General features: G+C 42.4%; 1 protein-coding gene across 2 annotated transcripts in view; it reads right to left on the bottom strand.

The window, feature by feature from the left end:
- NCOA6 (nuclear receptor coactivator 6) overlaps positions 1–25618 on the bottom strand; it is a gene marked incomplete at both ends in the record, with an annotated part of 76259 nt that overhangs the window by 22102 nt on the left and 28539 nt on the right. The window contains 6 exons of one of the 2 annotated variants that reach the window (XM_080716309.1): positions 924–1072; positions 6083–6119; positions 10266–10334; positions 13046–16027; positions 20518–20639; positions 23205–24321. In XM_080716309.1, coding sequence (XP_080572435.1) covers positions 924–1072; positions 6083–6119; positions 10266–10334; positions 13046–16027; positions 20518–20639; positions 23205–24321 — 4476 coding nt within the window. The remainder of the gene's footprint in view (positions 1–923; positions 1073–6082; positions 6120–10265; positions 10335–13045; positions 16028–20517; positions 20640–23204; positions 24322–25618) is intronic. The other variant, XM_080716310.1, reaches the window with a different exon arrangement.

Genomic DNA, 25618 nt, shown 5'->3' with positions numbered 1-25618 from the left:
CTCAGCTACTTAGTGAGGCCCTCTGCAACTCAGTGAGATCCGGTTTCAAAATAAAGAAAAAAAATAGGGCAGGGGGTGTAGCTCGGAGGTCGAATGCCTCTTGAGTTCCATCCCCAGACACACACATACACACAGAAAAAAAAAAAAAGAGAGATAGTAAGGCCAGTCATGGTGGTGCAGGGTGTAATCCTAGTACTTGGGAGGGTGAGATAGGAGGATCGCAGGTTTTAGGACAGCCTCAGCAAGCAGTGAGACTCTCATCAACCTAGCAAGACCCCATTTCCAAATAAGAAATAAAAATTGGGCTGGGAGAATAACTCGAAGGTAGAATACCTCTGGATTCAATCCCTAGTAAAACACACACACACACACACACACTCAACATAGAAAGCTGGTAGTGTAAAGTTCCTGAGGTCAGAAAAGATGGGCTCAAAGGCACAGGTCGAGGACTTGGCCTTGGACAGCTACCCTATCACAGTAGGAATGAAGGAAGCTACTAGATTTAGGTCCTAGTTGTGGGAAGTTGAGAGTTCTACTTTTTCTGTGAAGAGGTGAAGGTTTCTACTGAGAGGGAGGAAAGAAAGTGGGAACCAGATGTATAAAGTAGGAAAGAGTTGACTTCAGAAACACAAAAAGATGGCTGGGTTGTATTCAGGATCTGTTTGAGGAGGGTGATATAAATTTAAGATGAGATCAATTTGCCCTGTTATATTCTATTTTTCTAGCTGTGCTTGTTCTGTGTAGACACAGAGAAATCACATAGTTAAATGAGCAAAGGAAGGAGCAAACAAGCCATAGAAGTTAAGGTAACCTGGCAAGTCTAGGGAACAGGAGCAAAGATGAAGACGGCAGTCTTCTGCTGCTGTGATGAGGCCCCTGCTCCTCTGTTTGATTCACAATGAGCACCACACCCCACCGCTAACCTTTAGCGGAGCTGGAGGCTGAAGCAGGTCGAGAGGATCGTTTCCGATGTCCGTTTTCCATGCTTTCAGAGGCCGCAGGTGGCTCTTCAGTTCGGGAGTTTCTTCTGCTTGGGGTTTTGGACTTTTCTACGATCTCTTTTGGCTCACTGCTAACAAAAAGAAGCACAAGGTTTCCAAGGAGGTGAGGGAATCAAGTCACACAAAAAAAGAACTCTTCAGACAGCTCAAGTCATAAGAGAATAGATTAAAACATCATTCTGGAGAGAAAATATTCTGCCCTGGGGAGAATATATGAGCAGATTACCTTCTACAGTATTGAGAATTTAAAAACAAGTCTCACTTGTGACATTAGTAAGAGTAAAATTCTAAGCATAATGCTGGTGAAATTGTTGGAAAATAGGTAACAAACATAAAGAACTTAGAGAAAACCTCCCAGTAAACTCCCTTCTTCAGTTTCCTAAAGTAGTAATATTCTTCTTCAAAAGTCAAGATTTGAGCCAGGCGTGGTGGCACATGCTTGTAATCCCAGCATTTGGGAGGCTGAGACGAGAGGATCGTGGCTCGAGAACAGCCTCAGCTACTTACTGAGGCTCTTTGAACTCAGTGAGACCCTGTTTCAAAATAAAGAATAAAAAATAAGGCTGATAGTGTAGCTCGGAGGTAGAATGGCCCTGGGTTTCATTCTCAGTACCGGGAAGAAAAAAAAAAAAATCAAGATTTCAGATTTTGTAATTTTTATTTTTGTGTAGCAGTGGAGATTGAATCCAAGGACATTCTATGTCTGAGTTATTCTACATCAGTCCTATTTTATTATGTATGTATGTATGCATACATTTAAATTTTGTGGTACTGGGAATTAAACCCAGGAACATTCTGCCTCTGAGCTACACCCCCCAGCCCTATTTTTTGTTTTGAAACAGGGTCTTGCTAAGTTGCTGAGGCTGGCCATGAACCTGAAATCCTCCTGTCTCATCCTCCCAATACTAGGATTACAAGCGTGCCCCAGCATGCCTGGCTTATTTTTTTTTTAATTTATTTATTGGTATTGGGAGATTGACCCAGAAGCATTCTACCTCCAAGCTATACCCTCAACCCTATTTTTTATTCTTTACTTTGAAACAGGGTCTCATTGAGTTGCAGAGGGCCTCACTAAGTAGCTGAGGCTGTCTGCAAACCGCTCTCCTCCTGTCTCAGCCTACCAAGTACTGGGATTACAAGCGTGTGCTACCAAGCCTGGCTATTTATTTATTTATTTATTTAGTAATGGAAATGGAACCCAGGGACATTCTACCTCTGAGCTAAACCTTCAGTCTTATTTTTTATTCTTTATTTTGAAACAAGTTCTCACTAAATTGCAAAGAGCCTCACTAAGTAGCTGAGGCTGTCCACAAACTGTGATCCTCCTGTCTCAGTCTTCCAAATGCTGAGATTATAAGCATGTGCCACCACACCCAGCTTTATTTTTTATTTTGAAACAGGGTCTCACTAGGTTTGCTGAGAGCCTCACTAAGTTGTTGAGGCTGGCCACAAACTTGGATCCTCCTGTCTCAGCTTCCCAAATACTAGGATTACAAACATGTGTCACCATACCCAGCCTCTTTATTAAGTTTTAAAACAGGGTCTAAGTTGTAGAGGGCCTTGCTGAGGATGGTCATGAACTTGTAATTTTCTGATTCAGCCTCCAGAGTACTGGGACTGCAGTGCCACCATGCTGGTAGATTTTGTAATTTTGTGTGTGCGTGTGTATGTGTGGTACTGGGAATTGAACCAGTAGCATTCTACCTCTGAGCTACAACCCCAGCCCTATTTTTTATATTTATTTATTTATTCATTCATTCATTCATTTATTCATTTTTGTGGTGCTAGGGATTGAACCCAGGAGCGTTCTACCTCTGAGCTACACCCCTAGCCCTATTTTTTATTCTTTATTTTGAAACAGGGTCTTACTAAGTTGAGGAGGGCTTCACTAAGTAGCTGAGGCTGTCTGCTAACCAGCAATCCTCCTGTCTCAAGCTCCCAAGTACTGGGATTACAATCAGGTGACACCATGCCCTGCTTGGCTTGATTTTATAATTTTTAAATTATTATTACTCTTATTATTAGCTTGTGGTACTGGGGATGGAACCCAAGGGCTTTCAACCTCCAGGCTACACTCCCACACTTATTTTTATAATTTTTAGAGTCATTAAAAAGGGTGTTTTAAACCAGGCGGGGTGGTACATGCTTGTAATCCCAGCATTTGGGAGGCTGAGACAGAAGGATCCAGGTTCACAGACAGCCTCAGCTTTTTAGTGAGGTCCTTTGCAACTCAGTGAGACCCTGTTTCAAAATAAAGAATAAAAAATAGGGCTGGGGGTGTAGCTTGGAGGTAGAATGCCCTGGGTTCCATCCCCCAGTACCGCGTGGGGGGGGTGTTTTAGCTGGGTGTAGGGGCTCATGCTTGTAATCCCAAGTACTTGGGAGGCTGAGACAGGTGGATCACAGTTTTGCAGCCAGCCTCAGTAGCTTAATGATGCCCTGCTTCAAAAGAAAAAATAAAGTCAGGTGTGGTGGCGTGCACTTATAATCCCAGTACTTTGGAGGCTGAGACAGGACTACTGGTTCGCAGCTAGCCTCAGCTACTTAGTGAGGCCCTCTAAAACGTCGTGAGATCCTGTTTCAAAAATAAAAATAAAGCCAGGCGTGGTGGCGCACGCTTGTAATCCCTGCGCTTGGGAGGCGGAGACAGGAGGATCGCGCAGGTTCGAAGCCAGCCGAGTGCGCTGGCTTAAGACCCTGTTTCCAAATAAAAATATAAAAATAGGTCTGGGAGTGTAGCCCGGAGGTAGAAGGGCTTCCAGGAACCCCAGTACCACAAAATAAATAAATAAATAAAAAAATAAAAAAAGATAAAAAGAAAGAGAAGAAATAAAAAAAATAAGACTGGGGGTGTAGGTTGAAGGTAGAATACCTCTGGGTTCAATCCCTAGTGCTGCTGTTAAACAAAATAAAATAAACTATTTTCTTATTGGTACTAGGGATTGAACCCAGGAACATTCTACTTTTGAGATACACTCCCAGCCCTTTTATTTTGAAATAGGGTCTCACTAAGTTGTTAGGCTTGGCTTTGAACTTGTAATTCTCCTGTCTCAGCCTTCAAAGCACTGAGATTACAGGTATGAACTACAATGCCTGGATTATATCTGACATTCTTTAGTACCCAGCAGTCTATAAACATTATTTGAATGCCTTATGTTCTCCACTAGCTTATAAATTCCTTAAGGGCAAAGTCCATGGTCTGGTTATCAACTATCTCTACACGTCACTGCTCATTCCTGCCAGAAGACTTTTTGCTATAGCGTGTGGCTGGGAATGAGGCCACCTATTCACTATCCTAGCTTGATGTATAACAGCGGCCCATACCCAACCACAAGCTGATACAAGTCAAAGGCCAGACTGGATCTGCCATAGAATTATAAGTCAAGGAAATTAAGACCTCCTTTTAGAGGTTGTAAGAATGGTTTTCCAGCTGGGATCCCAGAAAATGGTAAAAAATTCTGAGGAAGGAAGATTTCTAATGGAGAGGCCTCTTTTTCCTGGCAAAACAAAAGCCGCAGCAATAATGTTCTTGTGTTTATATGGCCAATGCCCCGGTAGCTCTGCAAACAAACACCTACAAGGTTTCTTTCTCTAGACAATAAATAGTTGGTATATTATAAGAAATAAAAATTAATTACAAATAAAATCAGGAAGAGTGGTGCAGCGGGAATAGCAATGAGTGTAGAGTCAGATGACTAAGGGTCAAGTTGGAGATATGCATTTATCAGACATGATATTTAACTCTCTTTGCTTCCAACTCTAGATCTATAAACCTCTATTTTTTTCTGCCATAATACAGAGATTACATATGAGGATTCTGGAGTCAGAAGGCCTAGGTTTAAACCTTGGCTTCACCATTTACTAATAACGCCACGACCTTGGACAATCTAGTAAACCTCGTTGAGCTTTATTTATTTATTTCTGTCGTACTAAAGATTGAATTACTTCTGATCTACAGCCTCATCCCTATTTTATTTTTATTTTTAAACAGGGTCTCACTAGGTTGATGAGAGTCTTACTATCTGCTGAGATTATAGGTGTGAGCCATCATGCCTGGCTCCTCTTTGAGCTTTAGATTTCTCACTGATAGGCTAGAATTTACTTCCCTAAGAAACGTTGTGAAAATCAAGTGATAAAACATTTAGGGAGCTTGTAGACCATTGCATAGCAAGAAATAGCATTCAAATAAATGTTACCTGTTACAGGGTTGATTATGAAGGTAAAATGAGGAAATGATTGTGAAATGTTTTGCAAACTAAGTTGCTGCACAAATATAAAAAATTCTTTAAACTGTTACCTAGTTCATTCCTACACTATAATAGGAATGATAAACCAGGTGCAGCCAATAATTCCAGGTATTTAGAAGGCTGAGGCAGGAGAGTCACAAATTTGAGGCCAGGAACTTAGCAAGACCCTATCTTAAAATAAAAAATAAAAAGAGCTGGGGCTATAGCTCAGTGGTATAACACTTCCTAGAATGAGTGAGGCCCTTGGTTCGATCCATAGTACCCCTCCACAAACGCACACACAAAAAAGATTGACTTTTGGAAGATGGTAGGGTAGCATAGGGCTAATGAGCAAATAATTAGTAGTAAACAACAAATAGTAAATAGGTAAATGAATAAATAGGGCTAATGAGGTTGAAGCTACAGAGGTGCTCCATTCGGTTAGGTTATGTGAGACAGCAGTTAACAGAACAAACAGGGATTTTTGGGTGAGACCTTGCTTGGCTCTCTCTCTCGCCTTGAAGATCAAACTGCTATACCTCAGGAAGTAGTTTCAAGAACTATTATTCATCACACTGAGAATGCCTTTCATATACTGAATACTTACTATTTACTCACTATGTTGAATGCTGAACATGTATCTCAATTCAGTTTTCAGAACAATCATAAAAAGTAGAAACCCAACCACCAATTGAGGGGTTAGGACTCATGGCAGTTCTGTGAATAGTAAAAACAGACTGGTGCAAGAATGCAGAAAAAGGACAAGGTGAGGAGAAGTTTAAGGATTAAGAAAGCTGACACCCTTCAGAGGCTTATGCTGTGGTCATGCTAAGTCTAAAGAAATGATTATCTTACCTTTGCCCAGAGACTACGGCAGCATTTGCCTCAAGTTCTGCAAAAAACACAAAGGACAGTCATGAGATGTGGAAGCTACTGTTGTTACGCCCACAGGAAGAAGTTAGGTATGTACAAGAATCCTGAATGCCCTATTTGGGCTAACAGGTGTCTATGCCCAGCAGGATTTCTGCTCTATATGGTATAGACCCAATTTGGTTTCTTGGGAATATACGACAATCGGTCTATTTTTATTTCTACTTCATAACGTGAAATAATCCTGTTTGGATTAACAGAACTGCCTGGTTCCTATATCACTCAGGTACAACTAGGTTATTTAGTAAAATAAGCCTCTTACTTTCATGTAGAAGAGATTGTTTTCATTCTTAAAATATTTCTACCATATATATATATATACATATATATATATATATGTATATATATATATATTGTGTGTGTGTGTGTGTGTGTGTGTGTGTGTGTGTAAATGGGGGATTGAACACAGAGCTATACCTCCACCCCACCTCTGAAATATACCTCCACCCCTATCTATCTATTTATTTATTTTTTCAGTTTTTTGTGGTACTTGGATTGAACCCAGTGGCATTCTACCTCTGAGATACACTCCCAGCACTACTTTTTATTTTTTATTTTGAAACAGCGTCTCAATAAGTTGCAGAGGGCCTCACTAAATAGCTAAGGCTGCCGTGTGTGGTGGCACACACTTGTAATCCCAGCATTTGGGAGGCTGAGACCAGAGGATTGCGGTTCGCAGACAGCCTCACCTACTTAGTGAAGCCCTTTGCAACTCAGTGAGACCCTGTTTCAAAATAAAGACTAAAAAAATGGGACAGGGGGTGTAGCTCAGAGGTCAAATGCCTCTGGGTTCCATCCCCAGACCCTGCAAAAAAAAAAAAAAAACCCCAAACAAACAAACAAACAAACAAAAACGCTGAGGCTGGTGGTGAACCTGCAATCCTCCTGTTTCAGCCTCTCAGGTACTGGGATTACAAACATGCACCACCACACCTGGCTTATTCTTTTATTTTTGAAATGAGGTCTCATTAAATTGCAGCAGATCTAAGTTGCTGAGGTTGTCCTCAAACCTGTGAGCCTTCTGTCTCTGCCTCCCAAGTATTGGTATTACAAGTGTGCACCACAATGCCCAGCTTTTATTCTTTTTTTTTTGTGGGTTTGGGGATGGAACCCAAAGGCATCTGACCTCCGAGCTACACCCCCTGCCCTATTTTTTATTCTTTATTTTGAAACAGGGTCTCACTAAGTTGGAGAGGGCCTCACTTAAAAACTGAGGCTGTCCGCTTCTTCTATTATATATCTTTTTTTTTGTGTGTGTGTGTGGTACTGGGGTTCCTGGAAGCCCTTCTACCTCCGGGCTACACTCTCAGACCTATTTTATATTTTTATTTGGAAACAGGGTCTCCTAAGCCAGCGCGTGTGGCTGGCATTGAACCTGTGCGATCCTCCTGTCTCCGCCTCCCACGTGGTGATTGCAGGCATGCACCACCACGCCCGGCTTTAGTCTGTATTTTGAAACAGAGTCTCACTGAGTTGCAAAAGATCTCACTAAAGTAGCTGAGGCTGTCTGTGAACCATGATCCTCCTGTCTCAGCCTCCTAAATATGCTGGCTTAAAATACTGACCTCAATGCTTACTAATCATGTGATCCTGGGCAAAGCAAATTACTTGACCTCTCAGTGTTCAATGCCTCATAGAAAAAACAGAAATAACCGCTTTACCCATTTCAAAGTTAAGAAGATTAAATGAGAGAATGCATACTAAAATCTTAGTGTAAGGCACCTGATGCTTAGTAATATTTAGTATTAATTAGCTATTATTATGACTTCCATGATAATCATGTTCATGAAGCTTTTCATGTGAAGAAGCTGAACTACTCTGCCTTCAATGATGATGGCAGGTGGGTAGCCTTGTTTCTCATTTGCTACTTAGCTTCCTGTCTAACCCATCAGTTCTGGAAATCCCTCTACACGAAATAGATATCAAGCTGGGTGTGGTGGCACACACCATAATCTCAGTACTTAGGAGGCTGAGATGGGGGATCACAGGTCCAAGGCCAGCCTCAGCAACTTAGCAAGGCTCTCCACAACTTAGTAAAATTAAAAATAAAATTAAAAATTAAAAATAAGAGGGATGCCGGGTGTGGTGGCGCATGCTTGTAATCCCCGTGCTTGGGAGGCGGAGACAGGAGGATCGCGCTGGTTCGAAGCCAGCTGCGCGCGCTGGCTTAGGAGACCCTGTTTCCAAATAAAAATATAAAATAGGTCTGGGAGTGTGGCCAGGAGATACAAGGGCCTCCAGGAACCCCAGCACCACAAAAAAAAAAAAAAAAAAAAAAAAGGGATGAGGGTGTAGCACCGAGGTAGAATTAATACTTTGGGGTTTAATCCTCAGTACTATAAAACAAACAAAACAAAACACAATCCTTCTGTCCTAGCCTCTAGAGTACTGGGATTACAGGTGTGCAGTACCATGCTTGGCTGATTTTGAGATTTAACACTAGCACTGCTGATTTTAAGTGGAGGACTCTGACGATATTTTAAGGAAATTCATTTAAGCCAAACTTTACAATGGAACAGGGCCCTTGGGCCAATTACTCTGAAAAGGGAACATGATAATTGTAAAGTCTTTTCTGGAGTAAAGAGGCCAAGAAATGGAATTCCCTTCCTTTTTTAATTGTTCCTTTTCTTACAAAAAAGTGAGTTTTAAGGCTGGGCCTGGTGGTGCATGCTTGTAATCCCAGCATTTGGGAGGCAGAGACCAGAGGATCGCGGTTCATGGACAGCCTCAGCTACTTAGTGAGGCCCTTCACAATTCAGTGAGACCCTGTTTCAAAATAAAGAATAAAAAATTGGGCAGGTGGTGTAGCTCGGAGGTCAAATGCCTCTGGGCATTTCAAAAATAAAGACTAAAAAATAGGGCTGAGGGTGTAGCTCATAGGTAAAATGCCCGAGTTCTATCCGCAGTTTAGGAAAAAAAAAGTGAGTTTTATTATAAGACCCCTTTTCTTTTCTAAATAATTTGTTCTATTCTATCTTTCCCAAATGCTCAGCACAATGTCAGTTATCATGTGGGCAATTGGTAACAAAGAAAGAATCTGGATGTCTGAAATATTTTCTGCTCATACATTCTTTACAGAGGCCTGGTCTTTCCCTGAATGTACAGTCCAAAGGCTTACCATCATCCAGGATATAGCACCCTGAAGCAAGTTTTAAAATAATCACATGGGCCAGGTGTAGCACATGCTTGTAATCCCAGTACTTGGGAGGCTGAGACAGAAAGATCTCAGGTTTGCCGAGGATAGCCTCAGCAAATAGTGAGACTCTTATCAACTTAGTGAGACCCTGTTTCCAAATGTATTACAAAAATAAATAAATGTGTACACCTTCAATGATAGTCTAACTTCCCTATGGGAACCAGTTGTACTTTCTTTTGTATCCCTCAATAATCTACAAAAACAAAGGGTCAAGCAAAATGAAATAGTAATATAGCTATGATATTTATCTCCTTCTGCAATCTAATATATGAAGGAAGAACAGTACTGTTACTGCCACTAGGATCCCAAGTGTTCAGAGCTGACTCAGCATCCCATAGCAATTACTTGTCAGGTTACCATGGTTTCCAGAAAAAACATCCCTAGTGCTATTTACAATATCTCAGTCACGGGGGAGAAGCTTAATGCCATCTAGAGATGACTGAAATGACGGCCTCTCTAGAGGAATGGTGACCTCACTATAGGAGAGGCTGTCTGAGCAAGCCTCTGATCCTGTCAGAGGCTTACCTGTAAGGTAAGCATTATCTTGTGCATTAATGCCTGCCACTCCAGAAACTCACCATATGCCAGTTAGTCAGCTGCCAGCTACGGGTGCCAGGGTCAGGAATAGGGCAAACTCTGCGGTGGACACCACTCATGGCTGGATGGCAGATGACAGACACAGAGATACCTTTCTTGAGTTCCCTGGCCAATACTGACAAATTCGTAAGAGTAAGTGGGTTGGGGAAAATAATCTCTGGGTCCTACGTAAACTCAACCAGTCATCCTGGAAGCAAACAGGTAAGACTGTTCCAGCCATTCCCTGTCAGGAGAACATGTGGCCTTCAGGACAGAAGCAGTTCCTTTGCATGTGACCCATCCCACTCCAACATGTTTCTCCAGAGTGTGCCTTACCTGACCTGGCAACAGCCCCCTGCAGTGCTGTGGCTGGCGTTTCCTTTGGGACCAAATTCTGTGAAGAGGCTAAAGTGAGAAAAAAAATTACAGACCTTTTACTTTCTTTCCTAAATAAAGCAGAAAGCATTAACTGAATCAAAGACTAAATAATTGCTGGAACACCATACTCTTACAGGGTATTTCTATTTCAGTTTAGGAAACTTTCTACTCTAGTACTAAAAGAACAATGATGAAATAATTAGAAAATATTTATATTTGGACCATAAAAATATTCTAGAGAAATACATAAAGATAAACTAGCAGTTAGTTCAAGTACTCTGTAATACTGGAAGCTGACCTTGAAATTACAAGTACATTTTATTATTCACTTAACAAATCAACTACTTTAACACTATGTGACAAAGAATACTATTTACTTAGGAGTATTAATTTCTCGAGGACCCATGAGAACATTAGCACATACATTTTTGGCTTGTTGAGGGTCAATTTATGTAATATATATATATGCACATTTGTGTGATATATATATATATTATGTATATTATGTATTATATATAAATCTGAATATAAATATTTTCTAATTACATCGTTATTCTTAGTAGTAGAAAGTTTCCTAAAATAAAGTAGAAATGGAAATCTTTCATAGCACAGAACATATTCAAGTCACACCAGGTAGTTTTTTAAAAATTTCTCAGGGTCAACAGAACTCAAACATGAAACACAGAGTCCCCACCCTCTGTCTGAAGTCTTTTGTCTCCTATTAAGGCAGCAAACTCTATGCAGGAGTTTGCCTTGTGCCTCTTGTAACACTGAAGTAAATAGAGGTGGAGAGAAGGGAAATTAGCCTGCCCACTGCTTCCCATGAAGCAGTGTTCCAGCCATTTGATGTAAATCCTCTCACTGAACCCTTGTATGAATTCTGGTAGGTAGGAATTATGATCTGCTTCAAAGGTAAAGTACAAGGAACTCACCTGACTGTAACTAGTAATCAATGGAACTAAAATCTGAACTCTGACCATCACTTGAAGCTTGTGTTCTTTCTGCTGTCAGCACTCAAAGCCTGTGTGTGGGGGGGTACTAGGGATTGAACCCAGGGGCACTCTACCACTGAGCTACATCTCTAGCCTCCCCTTTTCTTGGTACTGGGAACTGAACATAGAGGGAGTCTACTTCTAAGCTATGCCCCCAGCCCAATATTTTAAATTTCTTTATTTGGAAACAGGGCCTCAATAGGTTACTGAGTACCTCCCTACATTGCTGAGGCTCGCTTTGAACCTGCAATCCTCCTGTCTCAGCCTCCCAAGTACTGGGATTACACGCATGCACTAGGCCTGGCCTAGCCCAAGCCCAGCCCTTTCTGACACTGGATCTTGCTAAGTTGCCAAGATTGGCCTCTAACTTGTGATCCTCCTATCTCAACCTCCCAAGTACCGGGAGTGCAGGCACACACCACTATGCGTGGCTGGCTCAAAGCATTTTAGCTGTATAAATAAGGCAGGCACTATAGCTGACCTAGGATATTGCAGAGGTCCTCCCAGGTCTGGGCAGTGTGGGACTTAATTGCCTTTGGGGAAATGGAGCACATATACTGTTTAAGTCTCACAGGAAGAAGGGGAACATGGGGTTGGAAAGGGAGCAGGGATGGGATTGAGAGTTGCTTCCATTATTAACCCATCTTGGAAATATTCTGAACTAGACAACCACAATTTACAAAGAGATCGTAGAAAAGGAAACTGGTAATACTTTCAAACCATTTATTGATCAGTCACTATATTCTTAGCCCTGTGCTAAGCACATTATATGCCTAATAGCCTCATGTAATCTTACAACTACTATTGTCCCCATATTACAAAGCAGAAAAATAAAAGTTTGGAGTGGTCAAGTAAACTGCCCATATGGTTGCTAAATGCTGGTGCTGTGATACCATCCCAAGCCTATCTGACACTTCACCACTTTGACCATTCTATGACTGTTATCACAAAATCTAATTTTTCTGAAAATTTCTTTTCTGCTTAAACTGAAAGGGAATGGTCCATGAGGTAGAGCACAATGAAAATGGGACAAGGAGAACATGCTCTGACACAGTTGTGAGCAAGCCTTCTTCATGGTAAAAGAAACCTGCAGAAGCTGCTATTCACATTTAAGGGACAGTGTCAGGCTAGGGGCTCACAGTATAGAAATGAATACTGACCTTCTATAAGTTTCTATCTTCTCACTCCTAGTATGGGGTGAGACTACCTAGCATGGTTGGTATGAAGATTATGTGAGAGAATGTATATAAAAATGTTCCCTCGTAACTAAAAACATGTAAATATGAAATGTGAAATATATTAACATATATGTATGAAACATTTTTTCAAGAGTTGAGAAACATGTCAACTTAAGTGTAAACTTAACATGGGAATTAAAAGCATATTTTCCCATTTATTTTCTTCTTTTTTAGGTACTAGGAGTGGAACCTAGGGGCCTTCTACCTCCAGGCTACACCCCTAGCCCTATTTTTTATTTGGAAACGGGGTCTCGCTAAGTTGCCGAGAGCCTCATTAAATTGCTGAGGCTGACTTCAAACCTGCAATCCTCACGTCTCAGCCTCCCAAGCACTGGGATTACAGACATGTGCCACCATGCCCGGCTTCCAGCATATTTTCAATAAATAAAACTACCATTATTGCCATTTAGCCCACTCTTTTTACTATGAGTAGAAAAGTCATGCTTTCTCTCTTATGGGAGGGGTCATCAAAACACTCTGAAAGGAGATGTCAAGCCCAAGTACATACCTATGCTGGGTAGAAGCTCTGGATGGGATCCCACCTTCTCCTCCACTAGGCCACCTGCAAGTGGCTTGGATGCTATGCCGCCGTGATTGTTTTTTGTGGTCGGCGTTGTGGAGATGAGCTCGGAGGACACCAGAGGGGGTACTATTGAGCGTACATTGGTGGGAAGAGTACCACCAGGTAAGCTGGGTCCTACTGAGGCGGAGCCTGGGCCCACAGGGCTAGAGGTCATTTTTAGTAGAGTAGGTGCTGGGGGCGTTGGGGCTTTACTGTCCAGCTCTGTGGATAACTGCTCTGTTCCCATGAGCCCAGGAGCTGTGGTCTCTATCCCTTGGCCTTCAGTCTCTCCATCTGCACCATATTGCTCTTCCCCTTTCTCGAGAGAGCCTGTAACTTTCTTACATGCTTTGGTCAGCAAAATCTGGCCAATTTTGTCCACTTTTCCTTTGCCCTTACTGGATGAGACTGGGCTTCGCCGGTTGACAGAGGAGCCTGGACTATTGGTCAAAAGAGGAGAAACCATTGTGGTTGACTGTGAAGAGGGCAAAGTGCTCTGATCTGCTGAAGTGTTCACCTGAGGACTAGCCTCATCTGGATTCAATTCTTTCACTTGCTGAACAGGGGGATGAGGAGGGACAACTGGAGAAGATGTACAAGGTGGGGAAGGAAGCTGAACAGGAGTGGCTCGTGAGTTAAGGACTAAGGATCGACTTGTCTGGATGTTTGGAGCAGGACTACTGGAAGGGGCATTAGGTGGTACAGGAGTGGAAGAAAATTTTATGTTCTGAGGTATGTGTAAAGGGCCAACAACTGCAACAGAGGGAGGCATCAGGCCAGAGTTGGTTGTCAGTGGGGCTGCAGGAATTGTGCTTGGCTGAGATCCTTTCATAACCTGAATTATTGAGGATGAATTGATAAAGACAGGTGTAATGAACTGAGGCCGGGCATTAGACTGAGCAGCTGACTGTCCTTCAGAAACCATAACCTTGCTACCCACACTGGGCATTGTGACAACAGTAGACATCAATGCAGACTGCAAATGGGTTGGCAAGGCTGCTGATGTGTTAGCTGAAGTGGTTATGGGATTGGAAGTGACAAACACAGTTATTTGATTTGGGGGCAAGGGAGTAGAAATGGAGGAAGAGCTGACGGGCCTTGACATTACTGAAGGGATGCTTGGTGCAACATTAGAACTGACCTCGCTCAATTCTGGATGCACATGAGTTGAACACGGCTCATTACTGGGAGGTAAATTGAGGGAATTAGAGGGTTCTTTAGAAGAGGACGGATCCTGCAGTGTGGGAATGACAGATGCTTTTTTAAGGTCCTCCCCCGAAACTACTGGAGATGTTACTTCCAGATCTGTAAGCCCAGGGGGTTTAATGGTCACGTTAGGAGCTCCAGAGTTGTCAAGAAGTTGACTTAATGATGTTGGTGCTTCTCTCATGGCAGGAGACACCAAATTTTTGTTCTCTTCAACACTGGGAAGTCTGTTAGGATCCGAAGGTTGCCCATCCTTTTTGGGTTGATCTTCAGGGACAACCATTTTAACTTCTTGGGCAGGAACTCCTTTTAGCTCAACATTTACCTGCTCCTTCCTACCCTGGGAATTCTGGCAATCACTGTCCTGAGGCATATTTAAGCTTTCCTTATTATCCTCAAGAACAGCCCCTACTGCAGCCACAGGCACAGTGGGATTTGGAGGATTCAGCCCACTGTTGTTAGGAAAGCTCCCAGGCACAGGGGGATTGGCCAGAGAAGTGGGGCTGACCAACAGATTTCTTGGCAACTCTACATTCTGCAACAGGGCTGCATTTGTTTGAGAGGACAGAGTAAGTTTGGGGGCCTTTGCATTTTGCCTCCCAGGACTTGGGGTGGTTTTCCTACTGGACCCAGGACTAGACCTGCGACTGTTGCTTGGACTTGCTCGTTTTGTTGCTCCAGAAGACTGTTTTCCAGAATTCATCACCACAGAATCTAATTTGTGAGTCTGCGGGGCAGTAAAATTGGAAGGATTATTCATGGTAAGATTTGAAGGTGCTTGCCCTATGGCCTTCAGAGTTGTTGGATTTAGGCCTTGCTGATCAAAGCCCCTGTTTAGATTTGGCCTAGGAGGTAAAGGAATATTAATCTGTGGAGGGAAGAGTCCTGCTATGGAGGCATTGAGTCTTTCTGGTGACAAACTGATTTCTGAAGGTTCTGTGCTGGGAGGACGGTTGTTGGGTGTCTGAGGATAATAGGGTCTGGGGCTGGCTCTGTTTGGTGTTTTAGGTCTAGATGTCTGAGTTGGAGCAGCCACATTTGGAAAGTGGTGGCCATGGTTGCTGGGAAGGGAATTTACAGGGGGCTGCTGGGGAGTTGTACCTTGAGCTGCTGAAAGGGGTGATGGTCCAGGTTTGGGCCCTGTCATCATTAACTGATTCTGAGAAACTACTAAATGTGAAGGCATGTTATTTGGGCCTCCTGAGACAGATGGTACTTCACTGCCACTTGCTTCAGGAAGTGAAGACATTTCTCCCAATGGTGAGCTAGAAGGATTCTGTGGGTTATCCTGGTATACCATTTTCCTCGGATTACTTCCCAAGGGAGTATTCACAGGCATTGGCATTCTTTGTTTATCCGGTGATGGTGGCACAGCAGGTCCTTGCAAACTGACCATGACAGGTACATTGCCACTCTGCTGCACGGGCATTCTCTGGGAGTCTGGGTTCAGAGGTCCCCTTGGGGGATGAACATTTTGGGAGACTGGAAGCCTAATGGATTTGGGATCTTGCTGCATCATGAGCATCATCATCATTTGCTGTTGCTGTTGCTGCTGAGACTGCGGCTGACTAGGAGGTGGAGGCTGCTGCTGCTGCTGCTGCTGCTGAGGCAGTTGTGGCTGTGGCTGTTGCTGTGGTGGCTGTGGTGGGGGTGCCACATGCTGCATGAGTTGAGGAGGCATCTGCTGCAGTGGCCTCTGTTCAACTGGTTGAGTAGGATAACCTAAAACAAGTCCCCAAAATCAGGGAAGTTAGACTTCAGCAGGAAAACATTGCTACCTTTAGAGTATAGCCAAGCAATACTCATGTAGGTGGCAGGACTGCACAAACAGCTCAGACATTCCTGCTCCCGGGGCAGGTGGCAGCCCCTCGTTATGACATGAGCAAAAAGGCACACTGCTTAAGGAAGCAAAAAGCAAAGCATTAAGAACCTGGAGCTCTCAGCATGCAGGGTCTGAATGAGGCATTATTGTACTAAGACTCTGAAAGGCACTCTGCTACGCACTGCAAATGTCTACGTCTCCTCCAGCCACACAGGAGAGAAAAACTCCATCATGAGTAAGCGACTGCTCACCAGCATTGGACAGAATCAGTATTTTGTTGTACATGTGAATGAAGTAAACCATTTAGGATTCACTTAGAGGACTAGTTTAAGCTTTGGTTTTATTGAAAACACCAGCACTGAAGATAGCTTTTCAATTCTTTCAACAGAAGGGAAATATTAAAGTCTAGGATTCAGTTCTTAAGAAGCATTTAAGATTACTCCAATCCATTGGCTCCATACACTATGCTGCATCCTTTGGCCTCAGTCCTTTGGGGGAAAACAACTTAATTAAACTAACCTTTGGTATACATCAGTTTAATAAACAGCAGGGGCATCAGAGGCTGAGAATACATACTGAAAATGAAATGAGGGCACCAAAGCGTTTGTGCATATTAATTTCCATTTACTTTCTTATATGCAAACCTCTTTATGGAGAAACATTTCCTTTGAATCCACAATTGGTGAATAAGCCAGAAGCACAGCCCTTAGGAATAAAAAGTATTTTTTGGAAAAGAACTCAGAGGGTTAATACCTTTCACATTTGTAGATGGCAATATCTCAAATGATTCTCTTTTGTGAAGATTTTATTTAGCATTTTAGAACAAAAACCTTACAAAATCAGCAGAAAGAAGAGAAAGATAATCAAATCAAGAGTAAGGTGGTTCAGTGGGATAAAGTGGCCAGCTAGCTGGGATAGCTTCACAAACTAGATTATTCCAATGTTGTAAGAAAAATACACTCAGAAGGTTTGTTTTGTTTTTTTCCTGGTACTGAGGATAAAACCCAGGGGCATTCTACCTCTGAGCTACACCCCCAGCCCTATTTTTTATTCTTTATTTTGATATAGGGTCTCACTAAGTTGCAAAGGGCCTAAGTAGCTGAGGCTGTCCTTGAACCGTGATCCTCCTGTCTCAGCCTCCCAAATGCTGGGATTACCTGGCTAGGTTTTTAAGAAGGCCCAGGAATGTGAATGGTTGGCTCTGGTAGTGGAAGGAAATGCTGGCTCAAGATTTTAACAAAGCAGTGACCAAATGCTGTGGGTCAGAATCTGTGCGCAATAGCTCATTAATGTCTTCTGGTCAAAGATTTTCACTGTACTAATGAGTACAATGTGTAGAATGTAGAAATGTAGAATCCGGGTTTGAAGATTTTCTTTAAAATCCTTTTCTGGTTTAGGCCCAAGTAACTTTTTTTTTTTTTTTTTGTACAGAGCAGCATTCTACCTCTCAGTTACATCCCTTTTTACTTTTTATTTTGAAACAGGGTCTTGCTAGGTTGCTGAGGTTCTCATTAAGGTGCTGAGGATGTCCTCTAATTGGGAATCTTTCTGTCTCAGTATTGCAAATACTGGGGTTATAGGCATGTGCAACTACCCCTGGCCCAAATAACTTCTTGACATTTATAAAGCCAACAATACAAGGCATTTCTACAGGTCAAACACAGTGGGTTTTTATTTTTTACATCTAGTCTGGGATTCCCACATTAGGAAAATTATATTAGAAAAATTATAATTTTTGCAAAAGTCCATTTATGTCAGGGCTATTACATAGATGCCTTCCATCTTTAAAATCAGCTTACCAGACAGCATAGTAAATACCAAAGAGTGCAGCATAGACAATACAGTGGCCTCTTGAAAGTAGTAACTATAGGCATGGCTACAATAATAGGTCCAGAAGTTGGAGGCAGCAGTCCAAAGTACACTAGTGAGCCAGGTGTGGTGGCGCACGCTTGTAATCCCAGTATTTGGGAGGCTGAGACAAGAGGATTGCAGTTCGTGGACAGTCTCAACTACTTAGTGAGGCCCTTTGCAACTCAGTGAGACCCTGTTTCAAAATAAAGAATAAAAAACTAGGGCTGGCAGTGTAGATCGTAGGTAGAATGCCCCTGGGTTCCATCCCCAGTACCAAAAAAAAAAAAAAGTACACTAGTGAGAAGACAGATTGGTGTTGATGTGACAGAATGGTGGAGAGGGAAAGCCAGGACATATGATTCACTGCCCGTACAAAACTCAAACAAATTTACTAGTTACGGGATGCAAATGCATATGCCTTTAAGGGCCAAGCAGGTAGTAAAGAAGAGAAACAGGCTGCTATAAAACAAGAGGAATCCTGTGAACACTGCGAAAATCACAGAGTAGATGCCCCCCCTCACCTTTTTCAGTACCGAGGATTGAACCCAGGGGTATTCTACCTCCGAGTGACACCCCAGCCTTATTTACTCATTTTGTGTTTGTGTATGGAATCCAGGGTCATTCTATCTCCAAGTTTCACTCCTGGCCTTATCTTTTTTAGTTTGAAACAGGGTCTCAGTAAGCTGCAGAAGGCTTCAACTAAGTAGCTGAGGTGAGGCTGGCTGCAAACCTGCAATCCTCCTGTCTCTGCCTCCCAAGTACTGGGATTACAAGCATGCACCACCATGGCAGGGTTTCACTAGGCTGATGAGAATCTCATTACTTGTTGAGGTTGTCCTTGAACTTGCAATCCTCCTGTCTCAGTCTCCCAAGTACTGAGATTATAGGCATGTGCCACCTCACTTGGCTTTAGATATTCTCTCTCTCTCTCTCTCTCTCTCTCTCTCTCTCTCTCTCTCTCTCTCCCTCCCTCCCTCCCTCCCTCCCTACCCCCCCCCTCTCTCTCGGTACTGGGGATGGAACCCAGAGGCATTCTACCTCAAGGAACACCCCCAGCACTATTTTATTTTTTTATTCTTTATTTTGAAGCATGGTCTCAATGAGTTGCAAAGGTTCCTCCTGTCTCAATGCTAGGATTACAAGCATGCACCACCACACCTGCTCTAGCTTCCCTTTCTAAAGGCATGTTAATTTAGGTTTTTGCTTAAGATGCAGCAGGGCAATTCAAACCCATTATAGGCCAAATTTAGCCTACAAGCTCCAGTAGCCTTCATGCTCACAAGGCCTTCAGGACATACTTGCCAAAGACTGGCAAACTCCCAGTCTCAATGTGCTGCTGCAACTCACTGATGGGAACTGTCATATGCTCAAGTAATTTGTAATAACACAAAGTATTGACATCACGATGGATTTACTTTTTTAAATTCCCTTAACATATATAAATTAAGAGTAAAGTTAAGCTCTAACATCACCTTATTTATATGCTATAAAGTAGCATAAAACATAACTCTTTGTAGACAGGGGAGAGTGGCCTGAGTGTAGAGGGTTTGACATCTTCAACTGTGTCATGAGGAAATAAAGTTACAAATTCCTGCTCAGACCAGGAGCAACCAGGTCTAGAGATATTATGGCAGCTGGCCTTGGTTCTAAACAACTGGGTTGGAAGAAATGAACTTAAAACCTTTTTCTTTTAAAGCATAATTTATCAACATTTAAAGGATAATATTTTATGATCAGAACTGGGCTTCAACAATGTTGGAATTGTTCATTATTAAGCTAGTAGTAAGCTCATGAGTATGTCTTTCATTCTTTATATATCTCTGATGTTTTAAACATCTATGGTAAACTTCTATAAAAAAGATTTCCTTTAGTCCCTAGTAGTTCAAACCCTGGCAGTTCCCTGCTTTGAGAAGGCCCCAGGAGCAGACTATAGAAAAGGCAGGCAAGGAGGATTCAAGTAAAAACATCTCTATTTAATCTTACTTGATTCTGATGCCAAATAGACTCTTGACATTGACATGAATAAAGAGGTACTTCACATTTCAGTCTAAAGTGGTGTGTGTGTGTGTGTGTGTGTGTGTGTGTGTGTGTATGGTAATGGGAGAGGTATTCTAACTCCAAGCTATACCCCCAGCCCTTTTTTATTTTAATTTTGAAACAGGGTCTTGCTAGGTTGATGAGAGTCTCATTATTTGTTGAGGTGTCCTGAAATCTGCAATCCTTCTGTCTCAGCCTCCCAAGTACTGGGATTACAAGCATGTACCAACACACCCAGCTTCACATTTTGGTCTAATTTTATGAGAACTTTAAATAATGAAGATAATTTAAGCAGGATATGTGTTTGTGTGCACGCGCACCTTCAGATATTATAGTTGAAATATTTGCTTAACATCAAGGCAAAGCTTTCAAATACTAGACATATTAAATGGCTAAAGCAGACTAGGTTAGCAGACAAAATAAAATATCACTTTCTTTGAAGAGAAGGAAGCCTGCTGCACACATCAGGACAAGCATCCAATCTATAGCTACATTTTATTACCTGGAGGCCGGTTTGAAAACTCGGGCAGTTTAGGGCCTGTGTTGTCCAAGTTAATTCCTTGTTCTCCAGGCAAGGGCTGTTGATCTGCCTCCTCCATAACAGCTGGGCGATTATCTGGGGTGCTAAGAAATGAGTAACACATTTGAGAGTAAGTTGATAGAAGTACATGAAACTAGCTCAACTTTTTTTTTTTTTTTTGCGGGTCTGGGATGGAACCCAGGGGCATTCGACCTCCGAGCTACACCCCCTGCCCTATTTTTTATTCTTTATTTTGAAACCGGGTCTCACTGAGTTGCAGAGGGCCTAAGTAGCTGAGGCTGTCCGCGAACAGCGATCCTCGGTCTCAGCCTCCTGAATGCTGGGATTATAAGCATGAGCCACCATGCCCAGCTTTTATTCTTTATTTTGAAACAGGGTCTCACTACGTTGCGGAGGGCCTAACTAAGTAGCTAAGGCTGTCGGCGAACTGCGATCCTCTGGGTTCAGTCTCCAAATGCTGGGATTACAAGTGTGTGCCACCACGCCCGGCTCCACTTCCATATTTCTAAGGAACTACAATCTTTTTAAGTACTATCATCCTTACTATTACTTACGTCTCTTTCTTCTGGATAAAATATTTAATATTGGCATAAAAATAATCTGGCAATTTCATTAAATGTTAAAATTGACTTAATCTAACAGTACTGTATTTACTTCATGTGCTTTTCATAAATTTCTAACATGGTTTTTATGTACTCATACCTTAGATGTTTTAAGACCTTATCCTGGTTTGGGACACATTGATAGTAATTATCCTCATAAAAATTGCTATTCCAAAATGTTGACAGTAGTAAGAAATTTAATTTAGAATGAGGTACCAAAACATTAGATAATTAAAAGGCTTAAGTTGGAATTCAGAAAAACACAGGCTGCTAATATACAATTAACTGACTTTTTTTTTGGTAATGTGATTGAATCCAGGGGCATTTTACCTGAACTATAACCAACCCCCTACCCCTTTTGTGTGTGTGGTATTGGGGATGAAACCCAGGGGCTTTCTACCTCCGGGTACACTCCCAGACCTATTTTTATATTTTATTTGGAAGCAGGGTCTCACTAAGTTGCTAAAGCCTCACTAAGTAGCTGAGGTTGGCTTCGAACCTGCGTGATCCTTGTGTCAGTCTCCCAAGTACTGGGATTACAAGCATGTGCCACCATGCCCGGCTCAACCAGTCCTTATTTTTTGTCACATGGTCTCGCTAAATTGTTGAGTCTGGCTGTGAGCCTGTGATATTCCTGTCTCAGCCTCCCAAGTACTGAGATTATAGGCTAGCACTCCTGGCTAATTAACTGACTTTTAATGTATAAGATTCAAGAAACAGCAAGTTCAAACAATACAATCAGATTAAAACCAATGTTGAAGAAAGGCTAGAATAAAGGTAGTTGGTTTTAGTTTGAACATTTAAGCTTGTTTAAATGAACATCCCCTAGCCAGGCGTGGTGGTGCAGGCTTATAATCCCAGCATTCGGGAGGCTGAGATTGGAGGATCACAGTTTGCGGACAGCCTCAGCTACTTAGTGAGGGCCTTTGCAACTCAGTGAGACTCTGTTTCAAAATAAAGAATAAAAAATAGGCTGGGGATGTAGCTCAGAGGTAGAATGTCCCAGGTTCAATCCCCAGTACCACACAAAACACATCTAATGATCTTTGGCATGGGGCTTAAGCTTTTATGAATGATTTAAAAACCCCTAAAGGAAAGGTGCCTGGACAAAGGACCGTCTTTATTTGAGAAACAACAGTGAGTCTCTGTAAGTAGTTTTCATTCCCAAAAACATTTGGCCTCTTTGACTCTCCAATAGCCATACGAAGCCTGAAGCCTATGCTTTGTGGAGCCACAATATGGTAGCACTGGTTACTTTTGGGTTCTGAGTGTCAGAACCCCCGAGACTTCTAAGACTAGAGAGATATACCAGCCAACTGCAACATATGAACATTGTTTGGATCCTTAAACAAGCAAACAAAGAAAACAAATTGAGATAGAGAAATGTGAGCATTGTGTAGAAATGTGAGACTATTAAAGAAACATTTGTTTTCTATCCTTTGTTTTGTTGTTTTGTGGTGCCAGGGATTGAACCTAGGGCCTCATGCCTGCTGGGCAACTGCTCTACCAGTGGGCTACATTCTCAGCCAAGATGTGTTAGTTTTCTAGATGTGCTAATGGTATTACTTTGTACTCATAAAAAGAACTGTCCAAAATGGTTGAGGTGGTATATGCCTGTAATCCCTGATGTTCAGGAGACTGAGGCAGGAAGACTGAAAAAATAAACAGGGCTAGGAATGTAGTTCAGTTGTAGAGTACTTGCCTAGCACATGTAAGGCCCTGCATTCAATCTTGGTACTGCAACAAAACAAAATAAAAGAAACCCAAACCTACCCTTATCTGTTAGAGGTATATATTGAAGCCGGGTGGCACAAGCTTGTAATCCTAGTACTTGAAGACTGAGACAGGAGGATGACAGGAGGTTTGAGGACAGCTTCAGCAAAAAGTGAGACTCTCATCAACTTAGTGAGATACTGTTTCAAAAAGAAAAAACAGGGCTAGGGGTGTAGCTCAGAGGTAGAATGCCCCTGGGTTCAATCTCTGGTATCACAGAAAAACGAAAAAAGACAAATGAGTAAAATTTGAGGCAAAATTATCACAACCTACTTCAGATCCTGCTGACTATTTTTCTTCTTCCGAGGGGGTTTCTTCTTCTTCGGTTTATTTGCGTTGGTATTATTTTGCTTATTGTTTACCCCAAAATGGCCTGCAGAGATGTCACTCTGCAATAAGTTGACCAACAATGGGCTTGTTAGTGTTACATCCTTATTGACTGGGAAGCCTGGATTCTGGCCACAGGACATTTGATTTCCATTGGGTGCTCCACTGAAAGGTGCATTGAAGGGCATCCCATGGCCTGAGAAGTGGTTTCCCGAGGTACTATTTCCCTGAATGGCCTGCACATGGGGAGGGACCATGTTGGTTTGTTGCATGCTAACATCAGGCAGCATCTGAGACAAGCTGACATCATTATTTGCTGTAGTAGAAGGATCACCATGTTGCTGGGCCATGTGAGGGCTGGGCCCTGGTGGCCGCAGGACCTGCCCCTGAATCCCCATAACCTGAGATGGACTATTGTTCACAGGCCCTTGCTGGGGCAGCATCTGTCCTGACATCTGTCCTGTAAACTGCACCATGTTTCCTTGCATGTTTGGAGTTGGTCCCCTCATTATCTGTGCTGGTCCCGGCATAACATTGGACTGGTTCTGAGTGTTAAACTGCTGCTTATTCCCCTGCATTTGATTGGTCATGATCTGTTCTATCATTGGGTTCTGTTGGAGCAAAACTTGCCCCTGAGGCCCCATCATCTGGTTATGTGGCGCCATCATTTGTGGGCCCTGCTGAGACAGCATCTGCTTGGGTGGGGTCATCCTTTGAGGCGAAGGCCCAAGATTTTGGTTCTGAGGGTTCACCATCATCTGGCCCTGTGGCATAAGCTGAGCTCTTGAAAGGATCATAGGGTTCTGAGGATTCAGAGTTCCTTGTTGCTGGACCATCTGGCCCTGGGAGGGCACAATCTGTTGGTGCATGCCCATCAGCTGAGATGCTGGGCCCTGCTGGGGCTGGCCTTGAATGTTGCCCAGGTTCACCTGAGGAACCCCAGAGCTACCAGCCTGCTGGCTGTTCATGTTGCCATGAATTCCCATGAGGCTTGGCTGCATTATATTTGGTGGCCCATGAGAAACTTGCATCTGGTTTTGAGGAGGACCAGCTCCTTGGCCACCTTAAAAAAAAAAAAAAAAAAAAAAAAAGCACAATTTCAGAAAGAAATATTATTATTTTATTAGCATTCAATACTCAAATAGCCTCACGTATAAAGTTAACCATCATCCATATACCCATTATGACCAACATAAATGTACTGTGTTTGATACACTTTCTGTGAATTCTTTAAACTATAAGATGTGCTATGGAATAGTTGTTTACATTTTCCATGACCATACAACAGAAGAAAAGTTTCTTTACTCCTTTGTGGTCATTTAAAAATAATATTAAAAAAAAACAATGAAAGTTTACTTTCTTTCAGATTAAATAAAGATAAAGCACTGTTTCCCTGCTTTTCTATGACTTGTAGCTACTGTATTGTAAAGAAAACTAACAAAGAGCACCATAGGCTAGAGCAATAAGCTCTGCTAAAAATGAGCCAGAGAAACAAAGAATGTGCTAGTGTCTTCTTAAAATCTCAACAATTTTGAGACTGAAAAATTGGTTTTGGAAAATTAATTGTTGACCCTCAAAGGCCATGTTTATGATAGCTGGATGCTGCATTTTTCTTTTAAAGAAGAGAGTACAGCTAGGTGTGGTAGCACATACTTATAATCCCAGTACTTGGGAGGATTGCAGGTTCGTGGCCAGCCTCAGCTATTTAGTGAGGTACTCCAAAACTTAGTGAGACTGAAAATAAAGAATAAGCTGGGTGTGGTGACGCACACGTGTAATCCCAGCATTTGGGAGGCTGAGACCAGAGGATTGGTTTGTGGACAGCTTCAGCTACTTTGTGAGGCCCTACTCAACTTAGTGAGACCTGTTTCAAAATAAAAAATAAAAAATAGGGCGCAGGGGGGTGTAGCTTGGAGATCAAATGCCCCTGGGTTCCTTCCCCAGACCCACATACACACAAAAAAAGAATAAATAAAATAGGGCTGAGGATGCAGCCTGGAGGTAGAATGCCTCTGGGTTCCATCCCTAGACCTGCCCAGAAAAGAAAATAGGACTCGGGGGGTAGCTAGGAGGTAGAATGCCCCTATGTTCTATCCTCAGTACTGCAAAAATAAATAAATTAAAAAAAAATAAATAATAAAGAAGAGAGTACCTAATACATTTTAAGGGCAGGTCTCCTTTGCCCCAGTGTGGTAAAATAATTATTTAATCCTGACGTGGACGATATCCTGTAGTGGGACCCAATGATTAGATGACCCATCTGGAAGCTGCAGACAGAGGGATGCTAAAACTTCAGTGACCCTACCCTGTGGCAGCCCGTAGGAGAATACATGGGATATTCTATTCTTCTCAGTTACTTC

This window comes from Muscardinus avellanarius, assembly GCF_963383645.1.
Source record: "Muscardinus avellanarius genome assembly, chromosome: 19".
Classification (NCBI taxonomy): Eukaryota; Metazoa; Chordata; class Mammalia; order Rodentia; family Gliridae; genus Muscardinus; species Muscardinus avellanarius.
The sequence above is the reverse complement of the archived record's forward strand: the minus strand, read 5'-3'. Positions and strand labels throughout refer to the sequence as shown.